The sequence below is a fragment of the Microtus pennsylvanicus genome, chromosome 2 (assembly GCF_037038515.1).
Source record: "Microtus pennsylvanicus isolate mMicPen1 chromosome 2, mMicPen1.hap1, whole genome shotgun sequence".
NCBI classification, from domain to species: Eukaryota; Metazoa; Chordata; class Mammalia; order Rodentia; family Cricetidae; genus Microtus; species Microtus pennsylvanicus.
In genome coordinates, this window is record NC_134580.1 from 31,811,265 (window position 1) to 31,830,081 (window position 18,817).

At 45.4% G+C, this 18,817-nt stretch overlaps 1 protein-coding gene across 1 annotated transcript; it reads right to left on the reverse strand.

The window, feature by feature from the left end:
- Positions 1-11,532: 11,532 nt before the first annotated feature.
- Positions 11,533-15,386, reverse strand: Krt6a (keratin 6A). Its single transcript, XM_075963580.1, has 9 exons — positions 14,850-15,386; positions 14,123-14,337; positions 13,757-13,817; positions 13,517-13,612; positions 13,194-13,358; positions 12,646-12,771; positions 12,099-12,319; positions 11,869-11,903; positions 11,533-11,768 (listed from the first exon to the last, which is right to left on the reverse strand). The coding sequence occupies exons 1-9, from the start codon at positions 15,384-15,386 to the stop codon at positions 11,533-11,535; spliced, it is 1,692 nt and encodes a 563-aa protein (XP_075819695.1).
- Between the last annotated feature and the right edge of the window lie 3,431 nt (positions 15,387-18,817).

The window sequence follows — 18,817 nt, forward strand, 5'->3', positions numbered from 1 at the left end:
ATATGTTATATTATTCTAGGATCTGTAAAGATGTCTCTCAATGAATGGCACTTACTGCTCCTGTAGAGGACCTGACTTTATGCCCCAGCATCCACGTGGTGGGAAACAACCATTCATAACCTTCCATAACTCAGTCCCAGTGTTATGCCATCTTTTGACCTCTGAGGGCACCAGACACATGTGTTACACGTGGTTATATTCAAGATAATATTTCTATTCAAAAATAAGATAAATATCACACAGAAACGATTGATTTTACTAATAACTTCCTAGTATGATTTTTAGATATTTGGTAATTCAAATTTGTAAATACATTGAAATCATTTTTATATAGGTCAAGGATCTTAAATAGTTTAAAAGAATTTATAATTATCCCATAATTTTTTCCTCCTATAACTTAAAAAAGAATATGTATTGGCTTTTTGACTGAAGGAATGTCTGTGAACCCCTTCTGTGCCTCTTTCCCCTTGAGGCCAAAAGAGTGAGTCAGTCCCCAGAAGATTGTGAGAGCCAGGACTTGAACCCAGGTCCTCCACAAGAGCAGACAGTGAGGTCCTCCACAAAGCTGAGCCATCACTGTGGCCCCTCTCCTAATCACGTGTTTGTTAAAGAATCCAGACTAATGTCTTGCTTAGTGTTTCAGCTGCTGCTTTTCTCCTTGATTGCACCTGGCACTGCCTTTACCAGGCCACCGTGTCTGCCCCATCTTCTGTAAACTGGTATCACTCAAATCAGGAATCTCAACAAGATCTGCTCAAGTCTGCCAGTGATGCTCATTCCTCCTTTTCTCTCTCTCTCTTTTTCCTGGTTCCATATGAAGCTGAAAGTTTTTCTGATACAATCTTTGAAGAATTGTGTTGGGTTATTGGTCGAATTGCATCGAGTCTGTAGATTGCTTTTTGGGTAGGATGGCCTCTCTCACTTTATCAATGGTACCGTCCCATGAGCATGGGAGATCTCTCCACCGTCCTGTTATCTTCTTCAATAATTTAAACCTCTTACCATACAAGTCTTTTACTTGCTGGGTTAGAGCTTTATGTATTTTGTGCTACTTGAGGCTATTTTGAGGTGTGTTGTTTTCCTGATTTCTCTCTCTGTCAGTTTGTCATTTGTACCTGGGAATGTTATGATCTGTGAGTTAATCTTGTATCCAGCTGTCTGCTGACAGTGTGCGTCATCTGAAGGAGTTTCCCGGTGGACACTCATGGTCACTCATGTGTACTGTAATATATCTTCAAATGCAGATCCTTTAACTTCTTCCTTTCCAATTTATATCCCCTTGATCTCCTTCAGCTATTTGCTGTAGCTGAGGTTCTATATTGAATAGTCTGGAGAGGGTGGACACCCTTGTCGTGTTCCCGACCTTAGTAGAAATGCTTTGGTTTTCTCTCCGTTTAAGTAGATGTTGCCTATGAGCCTGATGTAAACTGCTTTTATTATGTTCAGGTGTGTTTCCTGTGTTCATTAAATCTCCAGGACTTTTATTTTGAAGGGGTGTCAGATTGTGTCAAATGTCTTCTCTGCCTCTAATGATGTGATCATGTAACTTTTGTATTTCAGTTTGTTTATCTGTTAGATTTAATTTTTCCATTTACATAAGTTGAACCAGCTCTGCTGTCTGTGATAAAGCCTACTTGATCATGATGGATGATGTTTTTGATGTACTTTTCAATTTGATTTACAAGTACTTCATGAGAACTTTTGCATCTATGTTCATCAGGGAAATTGGTCATTAGTTCTCTTTATTCTTGCGCGGTATTTTTTTTTGTGTGTGTGCTTTGGGTATCAGGGTAACTGTGGCCTTGCCGTTTGTTGTGCAGTTTCTTCTTTTTCTCCTAGAATTTTCATACTCACTGTTATGATCCCTGTAATGTCTTATGTAGGCGCTTAGTGCTACGGACTTTCCTCTCTGAACTGCCCTTCCTTTGTCTCACGTATTTATTACGGTCTGTATTCAGTTTCTTTCGGTTCTAGAAATCTTTAATTCCTTCCTTAACTCCTTTTTAGTTCATTTGTGAGTTTTTCAGTGTCCAATGAGTTTGTAAGCTTCCTGTTTTTATTTTATTTTATTTTTGTTTTGTTTTGGTGTTGTTGTTAACTAGTTTTAATCCATGGTTGTCAGATAGGATGCAGAGGGTTATTTCAGTTTTCTTGTATCTGTTGGGACTTGATTTGTCTGTCTAAGTCAGCTTTGGAAAAAATTCTATGAGGTGCTGAGGAAAAGGGTATTTTTTGTGTCTTGGTGAACTGAACTGTAAATATATTAGGCCCATTTGGTTTATAACTCTCTTAACTACCATTTCTCTAGTAGGTTTTGCCTGTGTTTTGGCCAGAGTAGAGTACTGAAGTCCCCTACTACCAATGTGTGAGGGTCAATATGAGATTTCAGCTATAGTAGTGTTTCTTTTACAAACCTGGGTACCCTGTATTTGGTACATAGATGTTAAGAAATGTCCTGTCCTTGACAGAAGCTATTTCTGTAAGAATTAAAGATTCGAAAAATAGGAAAGAAAAGAGGGGGATGCCTCTCACAAAGTGAGAAAGAACATGTAACGGGGAATGTCACACTCATCTGGCCTAACCTTAGCCAGTTAATGTTCTTAGTGTTTTGCCTCTCGTTGGATCAGAGACCCGCACAGCCATTATTTGGGAAAGAAAACTGCCTGTGAGGCAACCCGAGTGGCTCCTCTCTGTCCATCATTCTTACCCACTGAGCCATCTCTCCAGCCCCTTGGATTCATCGTTCTTAGCAACAATCTTGATCTTTGTTCAAGATCAACAGGCAAACAGTTCACTGGGGCTAATTTTGAAATGAATACACAAGGTGCCATGACGTTTGTCCTTGCCCCAGCAGGGACCCTCGAACTCAGCCAAGTGCGTGTGATTATTTAAGAGATTATGAGAATCTGATCCAGACAGTGGTGGCACATGCCCTTAATTCCGGCACTTGTGAGGCCGAGGCAGGTGAATCTCTGTTAGTTCGAGGCCAGCGTGGTCTAAAAATGAGATCCAGGACAGCCAAGACGGTTACACTTAGAAACCTTGTCTCAAAATAACAACAACAAAAAAATAGAATTTAGAACGTTTCCAGATGGTGTCATAGATATTCATAGCAACCACCTCAGAATATCAAGCCTCATACTGAGGAATTATGATACTTACCATCCCTTCTTATGGGCTGGTATGGGCTGGCCATGTCCAAATTGTCCAGATACACAAAACAATAGCAATGCCTGCAGGTTCTGTCTTGTTGTAACCTGAATCAAGCCCAGTCACCTACTTTACTTTAGGGGCTGCCCCAAATGGAAACAGGTAGGCTCAGACCAGCCCTTTCCTTATGTCTGTACTTAGTCATGTGCCCAGAGTTGAGTCACGACACCTCTGTGTTCACCAAGGAGATCTTTTCACAAATGGTGGTATGAGGTACTACAAACCATTGACATTTTACGACAACCGTTCCTCACTCACAACCTCACGAATTCAATATTCTGGTTATGACTCAGACTTTATATGAGGTTCTGAGGGTGAGCTTATCAGATGGTCTTGTCCTCTAGCTAGACATTTAGTGGCTTTTAGTAGCATAAATTAGTGTACACATAGAATAGAATTCTCCTCTGTAAAGAGTATAGGGTGTTGTTAAATGACAAACTTGTATCTAATCACAGGATATTTCTATGATTTCCAAAAAAAGCCTCAAACTGGTTAGAAGTTTCTCCTAGATGCCCTTTGTTTCCCATGCATGTAAACTACCCATTTTCCATCCTGTGAATTGTCCTAACCTGGGCATTCACACACAAGTGGAATAAAATGTGGTACTTTTGGGAAAAGAATTGCAACGTCCTCCGGTGGACTTTTCCTTTAATGAATATGTTGCAGCCTTCCTTATCTCTTCTGACTTGTCTTGGTTTAAAACCTGTTTTGCAATACATTAAAATGGCTACATTAGCTTGTTTTTTGTGTCCATTTAATAAGAATACTTTTTTCCACCTCTGTACCCTGAGGTGACGTCTGTCCTCCATGTTAAAGTGTGTTTCTCTGATGCAGCCGAAGGATGGAGCCTGTTTCTGCATTTATTCAGTGTCCTTTATTGGGGATTTGATGTTGAGAGCTATCCATGGGTAGTGAGGTTTTGATTCATGTTATTTGGCTGTGTGTGTTACTTGTGGTGTGGGATGTGTGTGTGTGTGAGTGTGTGTGTGTGTGTTTGTGTGTCTCCCCTCTTTTGATTTGCCGGCTTAAGATTATTCCCTGTGATTTTTTGGGGATGTAGTTAAACTCTTTATATTGGAGTTTGCCTTCTAGTGCCTTCTGTAGGGCTTGATTTGTTGATAGGTATTGCTTCAATTTGGTTTTATCATGAAGTACCTTACTTTGTCCATTTGTTGTGATTGGAAGTCTTGCTGGGTATGTTAGCCTGGGCTGTGGTCTCTTAGGGGTGTAGAAATCTGTTCAGGCCCTTCTGCCTCTTACAGTCTCCATCGAGAAGTCGGGTGTGATTCTCGTAAATCTGCCCTTACATGTTGCTTGCTCTTATTCCCTCGCAGCTTTCAATATTCTTTCCTTGTTTTGTATGTTTAGTGTTTTGATTATTATATGCTGAGAGTAATTTCCTTTCTGATCTATTCTGTTTACTGTTTTGTATTCTTCTTGTGGTAGGCATCTCCTTCTTCAGGTTAGTGATATTTTTTTCTACAAATTTTTTTTATTAAATTTTTTTTAATTAAAAATTTCTGCCTCCTCCCCGCCTCCCTTTTTCCTCCCCCTCCCCCCACCCCGCACACCCCACTCCCCTCCCCCTCCCTCTCCAGTCCAAAGAGCAGTCAGGGTTCCCTGCCCTGTGGGCAATCCATGGTCTTCCCCCACCATCCAGGTCTAGGAAAGTGAGCATCCAAACAAGCTAGGATCCCACAAAGCCAGTATATGCAGTAGGGTCAAAACTCAGTGCCATTGTCCTTGGCTTCTCAGCAACCCTCATTGTCCACCATATTCAGTGAGTCCGGTTTTATCCCATGCATTTTTCAGTCCCAGTCCAGCTGGCCTTGGTGATATCCTAATAGATCAGTCCCACCGTCTCAGTGGGTGGGTGCCCCCCTTGTGGTCTTGACTTCCTTGCTCATGTTCTCCCTCCTTCTGCTCCTCATTTGGACCTTGGGAGCTCAGTCCATTGCTCCAATGTGTGTCTCTGTCTCTATCTCCATCCATCGCCAGATGAAGGTTCTATGGTGATATGCAAGATATTCGTTAGTATGGCTATAGGATCGGGCCATTTCAGGCTCTCTCTCCTCAGCTGCCCAAGGACCTAGCTGGGTACATCTCTTTAAACCCCTGGGAACCCCTCTAGAGTCAAGGCTCTTGCCAACCCTAAAATGGCTCCCTTAATTAAGATATATACTTCCCTGCTCCCGTATCCAACCTTCCATTATCCCAACCATCCCATTCCCCCAAGTTCTCCCTAAACTCCCCTTCTCACTTTTCTCTCCCCATCTCCCCTTTCCCCCATCCCACCCCACCCCCCAGTTCCCAAATTTTTGCCCAGCAATCTTGACTACTTCCAATATCCAGGGGGATAACTATATGTTTTTCTTTGGGTTCATCTTCTTATTTAGCTTCTCTAGGATAGCGAATTATAGGCTCACTGTCCTATATTTACAAATTTTTGAAATGATTTCTGTGCCTTTGACCTGACTTTCTTCTCCTTCCTCTGTTCCTACCTCTCATAGATTTGGTCTTTACATAGCGTCATATGTTTCCTGAACGAACCATACCAGGATTCTAAATATTTTCCATTTTTTCTCTCAAGTCTTCAATGCCTGAGATTCTCTCTTCCGTCTTTGTATTTTGTTGGTGAGGCTTGCCTCTGAGGTTACTGTCTGATTTCCAAAATTTTTTATTCTCAGGTTTCCTCAACTTGGGTTTCCTTTGTTGATTCTCTTTCCCCTTTCAGGTCTTGAGCTGTTTTATTGATCTCCTTCTCCTTGTGTTTGTATCTCCATAGGTTTCTTCAAGGGTTGAGTCATTCCCCCTTTGACTTCTGTCATATCCACAAAGGCTGTTTAAGGTCTCTGCCTTGTGCCTAAGCCATGTTTCAATTCTCAGGGCTTACTCTGGTAGGATTCCTGGGCTCTAGTGGAGACATATTGTCATGGCTGATGTTGACTGCATTTTGGGGCTGTCATTAGGCATCTTGGTTTGGGATGATGATAATGCTAGGTCTTGCCTTTGTTGAGTGGCTGTTTGCTCCTTGGTTTCTGCCTTCTCTGCCTCTTAGGAGGGTGTGGTGACTGTGTCTAACCTGTTAAGGAATTCTTCTGGGATCCTGCTAGGTGTGGCTCCCAGTGGCTTGAGGCAAAATGTGTTTCTAGGTATTGGGAACTGATATCTCTGTGTCTGTCTCATACACACACATGCATGCATGCTCACGTGCATTTATGGGCATGTATGAATGTATACATGTATTACACGTATGTAAGAAAGCATGGAATAATTGTCTTTCTGTGTCTGGTTTACTTCACTTCCCATAAAGCTCTCTAGTTCCATCTGTTCTCTTATCAAATGTTGTAATTTATTTCCTCGTGGTTAACTACACCCCAACACCCACAGTTCATCTGTTCATCAGCTGATGGACATCTAGACTGAGTCCATACCTTGCCTATATGTATAATTCAAAATATACATGAATGTGCAGGTGTCTCTGATATGCTGACTGTGTATGCCTGGATCATATGCTCGGCCCATTGTCAGGTTTCTGAGGAACAGCCACACTGAGGTCCACAGCAGAGGCGCTGCCAGCCAGACTGCAGGGCCCCTCTTCCCTGTTGTTCTCACTGGCACTGCTGGTGTTCACTTTCTAGATGACAGCATTTTTGCTAGGGTGGGTTGCAACTCCCTGGAATATTCCTTTTAATGAAATACACGCACGCGGGAGGTCTGTGGATGTGAGTGCAGAGCTGGTAGGGTCAGGGGTCACTGAGTGCTGGGACCAGAACTTCCGGTCTGAAAGAGCAGAATACATTTTTAGTGACTGAGCCATCATTTCTCTAAACCCTGGTTTTCAAACCAATTACTCTTTTTAAAAATAAATGGAGCATTCGGACGATTTATAATCAGGGTCATTATTGATTCGCGGTTACTGATTCCAATATTTGCTGTTCCTTTGCTGACTGACTCAATCTTATTTTTTCTTCTTTGAAACTCTTTGTTCATTTTTAGGGTCTACTGACTTCCTGAACATGTTTGATCCTTTTCCTTTTTCTCATGTGCTCATGTTTCCTTTCATGATGTTCATTGTTTTCTGAGCTCTTGTGTTGGTGATTGTCTTATTCTCTTTGTGTTCAATTCCTTTACGTATCCTCCTGGATGTTGGCCTAAGGGCTCTGACCTGCTTCAGGATGTGTTTGTCTTAGAGTGCCTGTAATCCTCCACCAGTCGTGAAAGCTAACCTTTCTGGGAAGAAGGACTTCCGTTGGCAGCTGTTTATTTCTAGGGGTTTCAATGTGACATTCTAGACAGGCGCCATGCTACACAATCTGTAACTCCAGCACCCCGGAAGTGGAGGCAGGAGGATCAGAATCCTGTCAAAGACATTCTGTTACATATCAATTGCCAGCTCAGCCTGGGATACATTGAGAACATACTTCAAAAAACATATATATGCATATATTAAACAGCTTATACGTGCATACAAAATTTGAGTATGCACATATGTACATAAAGCACATGTGTGAGTCTGTATGGTGGTGGGTGTGCACATTATGATTCCACGCTTTGTTGGATTTTAGACATCATTCTAATGAGTTTGCTAGTATGAGTTAGTGATTTTCCTCCACAGCTTTTAATATTGTTCCTTTGTTCTATAGCCATGACAATTAAACTAGAAAATGACTTGGAAATTTTCATTTCTGAGCATATTTATTTGGGATTCTAAATGTCTCCTGTGTTTGGATATCAATATTTTGTCTTATATTTAGGGTGTTTTGCTAAAATGTCATTGCATAGTTGTCTGTGCCTTCAGTTTTTAGCTCAGCTCCCTCCTGCTTTCCACGGATGTGTATGTTTGGTCTGTTGAATGTGTCTGAGCAGTGTGGTCATGCTCATTCATTTTTTCTTTCTTGCTATCTGCTTGTAGTATCGCCTTGACCTTCTCTTTGTTCCTGACGTTCTTGTGCAGGGTGTTGGCTTTGGGCTCTGCAAATCCTCAGGTGACAGGTCTGCTTTCTCACGGTGGGAAAGAAACCACTGACGACCACACCCTTCAAAACAAAAGTACCCAACACTTGCATTTCTCCTTGGGTCCCTGACTAAGTCTCCTCCTCTCCAAAAATGCCTCTCATTGCCCCCTCCTAGTGGAGACTGTTTCTAGGTCCCTTGCTTTCAGGTATCCACAGTAACTGAATTAATAACTGAGCTGCCATCTTAAAATGATGCCCAGCTCTGGCACTCTGAGATGTGGGAGTGGTTTCTATTGCTACAATGAAACACCATGACAAAAAGACAAGAGGGGAGGAAAAGGTTTATCCAGGTTACACTTCCAGATTGTTGTTCATCACTAAAGAAGTCTGAACAGAAACAAAACAGGGAAGGATCCTGGAGGCAGGAGCTGATGCAGAGTAGAGGAGGGGTCTGTACTGCCTTGCTGCTCATGACTTCTTCAATCTGTCTTTTATGCAAACCAGGACCAGTAGCCCAGGGATGGGCTGGGTCCTCTCCCATAAATCACTAAATAAGAAAATGCCTGACCGCTGATCTCATAGAGGCATCTTCTCAACTGAGGCTCATGGAGGCATTTTCTCAACTGAGGCTCTTTCTTCTCTGATGACTCTAGCTTGTGTCAAGTTGACACACAGAACCAGCTAGTACAGCTGGCAAAGTGGATTTCTTCAAAGCCAGCCGGGCATGCAGAGGAGTGACTCTTACACTGGATCCCTTGATGGGTTAAGGCTTGTGAGAACCATCGGCTTCTCCTTTGTTTAAATCTGCCAGTCAGTTTTTCCATGGCTACCTGGCTTCCTTTGTGCTTTTGAGTTTGGCTGCTCCTGCCTGGAAAGCCAGGGTTGGAGCCCTGGGCTGTTTTCTACTTTTCTTGGATTGGATTTCCTGTTGGCCAAACTTGTCAGGATCCTGTCACCTTACTTGCAAGATCCCACGTTCTTCATCCTTGTATCCCTTGAGGATAAATCCTGTCCTTTAAGCCCTGACTCTTCCCACAGATGTTTCTAAGTTGCAGTAGACTTCTCCTTTGAAGCATGTGTCTTGGTGACTCTATTTCTTTCAGAGTGTTTCAGGGATCCTGAATATTGATTTTTCCTTGTGTGAAACTTGGTGTTTTGTGATTTTTAAATTTTTTTGTAGTATAATCTAAATAAACATTTTGACACAGAGGACTTTCTAGAGATCCTTTTTATGAGGTAATCCAGACCCAAAAAGACAACTGCAACATATTCCTCTCCCAGAGATGAATCTTTAGATGTGGATATTTAAATTAGAGTTGGCATAAAATGCAGAAAGACAAAAAGGAGTCACAGAAGGGCTTCAAGCGAAGGAGGGACATAATAAAGGTCGAATGGATTGGGAAAGAAGAGTAATGGAAGAGGAAGGGTTAAAGGGGGCAGAGGATGTGAGGGTAAAACAGGAGTATTATGGGAAGAGACAACCAAGGGTAAAGATCTTGAATATGCCATATTGAAGCCTTCTATTGTTAAAGCCACCCGAAATACATCCATATGCACTTATAAAAGGAGTTAAACGGTGTACTCTATAACAGAGAGACAATGTATCACTCCAACTTTACAGGGTATCAAATAAAATTACTAGTGCAAGGTATGGCTTATTTCTTTTGAGCTGTAGGTCAGTGTGCCTTCTGAAATATTATAGGCAAATAACTTTGCTCTTGGCTATCCTGCAGAACTTGATGGTAATACTATGTGAAGATAACCACACAGAATCTAAAGCACTGGAGAATCGAGCTTGCATGGATCCAGAAACTTTGTCCCTACTGGATAGATTTCATAGCACTACAAAGTCTATCACAAGGGAAAGTATTCACAGCCTTAACCTGCTGTTAGCCCTGTGAGTTACAGTAAGGACTGAGCTGGCCAATGGGGCAATAGTGGCACTAATGTTATGAGAATAACCATCCACGATCTGATTGCATCTAAGGCCCAATCCACAAGTCAGAACTCATTCCTGGTGCTTAAATGAACTCAAACCAGGTGCCTTAGTCTTAGGCCCCAGGGGAAGAAATAATATAGTTATTCTGTTAATTGCACATAGTAATACGATATCCATTAAGTTCACATCTTTATACCAATTACTAGTGTATGTTTCAAGATGAATCAGAAAAACTTCTTTTTACAGTAGATGATGATTAACAGAGACACCACAACTGATCATCAGGCAGAGATAAGAGACCGTGAAATGTTCAGCTCTAAATGGACAGATGTATCACACCTCCACACAGGCCACGGCTCAGGGACATTGCAGAACAGGAAGGGAAGATTGTAGGAACCAGGGGTAGTGAACATTAGCAGTGAAAGTGGACATAGCAGGACCTTTGTACACAACACATCGCAGTAGCTGTGACTACATGCAGAAAACTCTCACGAGAGGGAGCCAGTGCAAAGCCTAGCATGGACCAGGGAAGAGCTTCCTCATAGTGACATCTTGCTGAGAGGTTTTGGATTTTGATGACAATCATTAGAAAGGGTAATCTTCATAGGAATGTGGCCCCTGAAAGGTGTCATGTCCATTAGACTCTACTATACCCTGCACCTCCAGGCAACACCGAGTGAACTCATTGGGGGAAAACAAAGAAAGCAAGAGGCAGCACAAGATGATGAAGAGGAAAAACTGGGAAGAGATAAAGGAGGAATGGATGAGGTAGACATGAGGAGTAGATTTTCTCAAATAACACTCTATGCTCACATGAGATCCACAAACAATAAGAATGACTGGCGTGTCTTATCTAACAAAGTTGCAGAGTCTCTATAGAAAACAATGTATTACAAAAATACACGTGGGAGAAGCCATTATTTTATAAACATGCTTTATTTAGCTTTATTACAAGAAAGCAAAGAACAGAGAAACATCACATGAGCACAGACTCAGTACATCACAGGACTATTGACGTGTGTGATCACAGTTACTGCCAGGGAGGTTCACAACATAGAAGTTGGGGTTTTCTCAGGCCACTGGAAGCTCCTGTTTAGGTGAGTAGGACCCAGACAACGATTTCCAGAAGGAAAGGGGCAGAGAGACCCTTTCTCAGGCAGCCTCAGGGACAGAGTCAGGAGGCAGAGTCTGGAAACCTAACTACAGCTTGCAGCACCAAACGTGGACGATGCGTGATGTGAGGTCAGAGGATGACAATGAGAAGATGAGTATGGGGACCTGAGGGAGAGGACAGAGGGGAGCAACAGGAACTCAGCTTCTCAGCCCTAGCCGGGGAGCAGAGGGAGGAAGGCAGCAGGGACAGCACCCGAGCACAGGGCTCTGCCAGAGCCTCTGGGGAGCAGACAAGCTCAGGCGACAGGGACTTCAGTGCCGGTAGCTCTTCCTGCTGGAGGAGGAGGTGGTGGTGTACTTGATGGTGGAAGAGCTGCCACCAGAGGAGCTCAGGCCACCACTGAGGCCTCTGCCACTGCCAGAACTGAAGCCACCTCCAAGGCCATGGCTGCTGCTGTAGGAGTAGCTGCTGCCTCCTCCCAGGCCCAAGCTGCTGCTGGCACCACCTGCACTGCCATAGCCGCTGGACATGGTGGACTGCACCACAGCTGTGAAGAGGAAGAGGGGACAGCGGACACTGTGAGCCCGCTCTGTCCAGAGAGTCAGGCACAAGGCAGGGGAAGGGGAGGCAGCAAGCAGTGTACTTACAGATGTTGACGGGTCCAACGCCTTCACCATTCAGCCTAGAATAGGAACAGAGCAGATGAGAAGGTGAGACATAGGGAGCCATGACCTCAGTCCCCGTGAACCCTCAGTGTGGTGACAGGTCACAGAGAATCCCTGGTAGAGTGGTCCCTGAAGGGAGGCATTGTGTCCACAGCAAGTGGTCCCTCATGCTGTGCTCATGCCTGGCATCATGGAGGAGGGGGAGCACTCACCTGCACTCCTCTCCTTCCAGCAGCTTCCTGTAGGTGGCGATCTCCACATCAAGGGCCAGCTTGACATTCATGAGCTCCTGGTACTCCTTCAGCAGCCTGGCCATGTCCTGCTTGGCCTTCTGCAGGGCATCTTCCAGCCCTTCCAACTTGCCCCTGGCATCCTTGAGGGCATTCTCCCCACGCTGCTCAGCTTCAGCAATGGCAGCCTGAAGGTTGGCACACTGGGCAGAGAAAGAAAGAAAAACAAACTTGTATTGTGGTTCTTTCCAGCGGATGATCCCATGGTCTTCTTGGTTTCTTCATTTGTTTGTTTGTTTTTTAAGACAAGGTTTTTCTGTGTAACAGCCCTAGGTGTTCTGGAAGTACGTCTTGTAAACCAGGCTGGCCTCGAACTCACAGTGAATTACATTCCTCTACTTCCCAAGTGCTGGATTAAAGGCATGTGTCACCACCACCCGGCCAGCCCGAGATCTTCGCTCCCAGTGAGCAGGAGGCTGGAGCACAGAAAATGAAGACAGCATCCTGTGATGCTTTTGGTCTGTGCTACCTGCTTCTTGACGTGGTCGATCTCAGATCTCAGCCTCTGGATCATGCGGTTGATCTCAGCGATCTCCTGCTTGGTGTTGCGCAGGTCGTCTCCGTGTCTGCCTGCTGTGACCTGCAGCTCCTCGTACTGAAGATCAATGGAAAATAGAAAATTTATGTGAGTTTTTACAAGAAAAATGTATTTCACTTCTAACTGGACTGTGCTACCCTTGGTGCAATGACTTTTCCTCAGGAGAAGCTGTGGGAGAGCATGGACTACATACTTCTCTTGGGAATGAAAATGTTCTGTGAGACCTCATGAGGTCCTATATTCCCAGAAGAGCTCAAGCTCAGGGACTATAGACCCCATTTATGGCAACTTTCCCTCTTCTTCTGGGTTCTTTTGGACGGTAGACTACGGCTTCACTGTACAACGCAAGTGCAAGGTCCTTTTGCTCTTATGAGATCCCAGTTTCTCCTTGGTAGACCTCTAACCTCTGAGGAAATTAGCATTTTACGGAATTCATTGGGTCCCGGTTTTTCTTCATCCGGCTCCCCCTAAATACTCACTTTGGTCTGGTACCAAGACTCTGCTTCAGCACGGCTCCTCTGAGCAATCTCCTCATATTGGGCCTTGACCTCAGCAATGATGCTGTCCAGATCCAGGCTGCGGTTGTTGTCCATGGAGAGGACCACAGATGTGTCTGAGATGTGAGTTTGCATCTGAGACAGTTCCTACAGAACAGAGAGGCAACATCAGCTTTGGATATAAGGATTACAGATGTTACCAACACCACACTCTCGCTGTGCACAGGGGAAATAAAGTGAATGGGGCAGATTGGAAGCTGGAGGACAAAGAGATAGACTGAGAAAGAGAGAGAGAGGTGACTTACTGCATCATAGAGAACTCTCAGGAAGTTGATCTCATCTGTCAGACTGTCTGTCTTAGCTTGCAGTTCAACCTTATTCATGTAGGCAGCATCTACATCCTGACGAAAGAGTCAACAACATGGAATTGGGTTATTTCTCTTGCACAGCAATGTCTGCTCTGCCTCCCTGGCAACCATGCTCTCCACTAAACCAGACATGCAAAGCCATTCTTCTCCATCAGCAGAGAAACTCAGTCAGCTCACCTTCTTTAGGGTCACAAATTCATTCTCTGCTGCTGTGCGCTTGTTGATTTCGTCTTCATATCTACAAGAGGAAGGGTTCCGCTCATTGTAGTCAGCAGGTAGATGGCCTCAAATGTAATCTGTGACCCCCCCCCCCCGTTTCTATAATGGCAATATAACCAAATCACACCACTGATGAATATTTTGTATGATTGAATGTTTTACTCCATTTTTTTTCTTCCTAGGTTCCTATTGCCCTCCATGGTGTTTGTCTACGGCTGTTTGACTAAACTTTCTCATTTCACTATTTTAATTCCTGGAGTCCATGTCTAGTTTTGGGTCGTCATTACCATGAACTTGGCAAACTGTGTTCCTTTTTTAACTCACTTGTTCTTGTAGTCCTCCACTGTCTCCTGCATGCTCCTCAGCTCTGCATCCAGGCGGCCCCTCTCCCCAGTGATGCTGTCCAACTGCCTCCTGAGGTTGCTGATGTACTGCTCAAACAAAGGCTCCAGGTTCTGCCTCACGGTCTTGGTGCCCTGCTCCTGCAGCAGGGCCCACTTGGTGTCCAGGACTTTGTTCTGCTGCTCCAGGAAGCGCACCTGGAGGCACCGAGTATGAGAAGTTTGAATTTCATTCTGCTGTGATCCCTTCACAAGTGTGACTCCTGCCTTATACTGTCTACCTCCACCCGTTCAGTGTAGTCCCTGGCCCTGGGCCTACAGGCACAATCCTGAGCAGAGCTCCCAACACCATCCCTCTGAGGAAGGCAGGGTTCTCAGGCAGGGTACAGGCAGCCTATCTGGAGTGTGGCACAGTTTAGTGTGGCCGTGATGGCTCCAAACTGCCCTGTAGAGACATGATGTGATGACTGAGCTTATCTCAGTGCACTGGAATCAGACACCCTGATGCGGTCCCTTCTGGAGGAGAGGAACTCTAACCCTGATTGCCAGCTGCTAGTCTAAATACAGAGGGGACAACGTCAGGACAGAGTCACCTAGAGACAATGGCAGTGTTTGAGCAAAGCCTTGAGCATCTTCCCTCCACCGCTGTCCTTGGCATTCACTCCGGATTTTACACCCACTTATCTGCCCTGGACACAACCACGTCTCACCTTGTCGATGAAGGAGGCAAACTTGTTGTTGAGGGTCTTGATCTGCTCACGCTCTTCAGTCCTCACCCGCTGGATGGTGGGGTCGATTTGTAGGTTCAGAGGGGTAAGGAGGCTCTGGTTGATGGTGACCTCTTGGATGCCTCCAGGGGGGCACACGGGGAAACCAGAACCCCCATAGCCACCACCAAAGCCAGCTCCACTACCGAAACCAAAGCCACTGCCGGCTCCACCGCCGAAGCCAAAGCCACTGCCGGCTCCTCCTCCAAAGCCAAAGCCTCCTCCAACTCGGCTGCCATAGCCTCCACCAATGCCACAGCTGCCCCCTCCGATGGAGATCCTCTTGGAGCTCCCCACACCATAGAGGCTTCTGCTGCCAAAGCCAGCTCCTCCACACACTGCCCCAGAGCCACCGCTACCCCGGGAGCGGCACACAGACACACTGCTGAAGCCAGAGCGGTTCAGCCCAGGCAATCTGGCTGAGCCGGCACTGAAGCCACGGTGGCTGGTTTGACTTCTGATGGTGGTTTTGGTAGACATGGTTCCTGGAGTTAGAAGTCTGAGAAGTGGAGAGGGACAGGGCAGAGCTGAGCAGATGAGCGTGATGTGCTCTGGGCAGCTGCTTATATATAGTGTGGATGGGCTGGGCTCAGTCCCGAAGGTGAGCTTGTATAGTGGGATGGGCAGGGCTTTACAAATAATGAGATCACCTCAAGTTCTAGAAATGTCTGATACTTGAAGATTGCTTTTGGCTTCCTTTAGTCATGGAGCAAATTCTCCTGCCTTCCAGCCTTGACTTGAATACAATGAGCCTGGACGTAAGTTCTCTGAAGTCATGAGTTAGTCATCTTCTTAAACAAAAGAGACAAGGAGCTGATCTGTGATAATTGTCCCTTCCTTCTGCTTATTTAGACACTCCCTGTGTGCCCCCTCACCACACAGGTTTTCCCTCCACCTGCCCCTCCCTCCCTTGCTCTGTCAGACTCTCCCTACAGTTGTAAAGCATTTGCCCAATATCCCACTGTAGAAATTGCCAGCTACATGGAACTAATTCTTCTGTAGCTCCTGGCTGCTCTTCCTTATGATCTGGCATGGCCAGCAGAGGCTCTTTGCCCACACAACCCTCTTTTCTAAGGCCGGAGAGTAGATAAGTTGATTCTTCCCTTGGAGAGCCTAACCACGATGGTGTCCTACATGTTAAGCTTTACTTGGCTTTTCCCTGCGCACAGGGGCAGACACCCCCTGACCTCTGCAGTTGCTCCATCCTAGCTGCTGCCTCTCTCCGCACTCTTTCCTCTCTTCAGTCTTTCCCCCTTCCCAGGCACTGTCCTCTACTGCGCTGTGATGCTTTCTTAGATCTCAGACTGAAGAACTCCAAATGAAAAGTCTCCCGGGCACTGTCAGGATTTTCCTAACCACCTCTTTGGACACTTCTAGGGATCAGGAATCAGAATTGTTATACATAGGGTGTGTCCAGAAAGTCGAGGGGGCATGCAGATTAATCACTGAAATGGGCATTGACAAGTTTGGCGATTTCACAAGTCTATTCTCGATTTATTTTTCTAGTCACGTTTCTTGAAAAAGTCAAATTTCAAAGGAAATCTATGTTTGCTTTGCAGGGGAGTGAGGTTCACTTCTTCCTGCTCATGCAGTAGAAACCATGCGCGAGGAACCCTGAGCAATTCCAGGTGTGCTGTCTCTGAGAGCTAGTAGCTCAAGAAGCAGCCGTGGGAGGAGGTGCCAACTCCCGCCCTGACCGGAGCCCGCGTAAGGTCCTGTTACTGTTTTGAATTCAGTCACTGCTCTCTGGAACGTTGGGGACCCAGCATCCAGGAGGGTGGGAAGCTCCCGACTCCTCAAAGGTGCTAAGTCAGCGTCTGGCAGGATAGAGACCTTCCCCAGACAACGGAAGCCGTTGTCGTCCCTCCGCCCTATTGCACAATGCTTCCCCAAGAATGTGCTTCCACCCAGTTCTGGGAAACAAGTGCATCTCATGGTTCGGAGTGCTGATTCTCGCTACCCACCGAGGTAGGGGCGCTGGGTGTGGTCACTCTGCAAGGTGGGGAAGTCAGTGATGCAACAGGTGTATCTTCTCACTTCCTTATTCTGTGTATGTCAAAGTCTGCAACTGCTTCACACTGTGACAACCAAGACTGCAATTTGCAAAGCCGGAAGAATTCGCTTTTCATTTCTTTAAGGAAATCCTTTGCCAACCCCTGGCGCAGAGCATGAGCCCTGGGGTCGGACAGAGCAGGTTCCTGTGTGCTCATATGCAAACCACTGCACCCTTCACATGTACTTTTCTACCCATAGAGAAGGTGTAAATTGTGACTGCGCCTCCTCACGGAATTGTAAAGCAGAGATGAGAAAATTCCCATGGAAGTCTTGGTGCAGTATATGACACGTAAGCTCTCAATGAGGAGGAGCTAATTATTGTTATTAGACAGAAGCGTGATGAAGTTTAATGTGTAGGGATCCATGAGAAGATTTGGAAAGTGGAACACAGGTTTAGTATATATGTGTGTGGGGAGGGTATCTGGAGGACAGCAGGAGAAACAAAGCCATTGTCGCCAAGTTTGTGCCCTATCTAGCAAGGGCCTGAAAGCCATGCGTAGGAGATTGCCTTGCATCCTCCAGAGCCTCAAGTGATGGCAACAGGACAGGAAGAATGACTTGCCAGCAGGATTGGCAGAGCCTACCCTACTGCCTGCAGGAGCTGTGTCTCATGATCAGAGAGCATGAGTCTTGCTCACGTCCAGTAGGCTCCGTTTCCTCTGTTGGGGTCAGACTACCTGCTCACCCTCTGTTGGGTCCCTGTGTCTGGCTGTGCAGGGACATTCTGCCATTGTCCAGCACAGGTGACTGTACCATTTTAAAGGTGGTACCCTCAGATGAAGTGTGTTCTTTAGTTGCAGCAGGAACCTCACGTTTAGTCATTGAGCCCATCAGAGTTTGGTTAACCTCAGCCTTCTCTCTGACCCCAGGCTTGGCATATGCTCCGGATACCACTGGTGTGTAAAGAGTCTTTGGACTTTCTGACACAAGTTTGCCCACTGGTAGATTGGTAATGCAGATTCTAATACAGTGGCTCTCAACCTTCCTAATGTTTCCACCCTTTAATACAGTTCTAGTGCTGTGGTGACCTCAATCATAAAATTATTTTTGTTGCTACATCATAACTGTATTCTGCTACTGTTATAAATCATGTTGTAAATATCTGATATACAGGATACAGAATATCTGATATGCAGCCCCCGTGAAAGGGTCTTTCAGCCTCCACAGGGGTCGAGACCCACAGGTTGAGAACTGATGTTCTAATATAAAATCCTCTCAGCTGGGCAGGTGTTTGAGTAGTTACCAAAATTAACTGTATAATGTCTTTATTTATGAGATAATTAAAACAAAGTAATTTTATTTTAAAATTTTAAATCAAATCTCCTTAGTCACCTGCTAGGGAGCACTCCGAGAACCTGTTCCTGTGACCTGGAGGAGTCAGCACACACACACACACACACACACACACACACACACACACACAATTTTCATTTTCTTTCATTTCTTTTCTTTTTTTAAAAATAGGAACTCAATATGTAACCTTGAGCTCTGTAGACCAGGCTGGCCTTAAACTCACAGAAATCCACCTACCCCTGCCTCTGCCTTCTCGGTGCTGGGATTGAAGGCAAGTGTCTTCACACCTTACTTCAGTATCCATGGGAGCTCTAGGCCAGAGTAGCCCTAAAGGGTTTGAGACTTACCTGAGTTCTCCCTGGTGGCTGCGAGTCACGCCCCACAGTCTCACCCCAGGCAGCTCTGTTTCCCAGAGGAGCCCGTGAGGAAGGGCCACCTTTCATAATAAGATGAGAACAAAGGGTGATCGTTTAGACAAACATGTGGGGGAAGAAGCAAGCTGGGTGAGTAACTCAATGGCCGCTGACCTCCTCCCTAGCCAACTGCTGAAGCCAGCCTCTCCT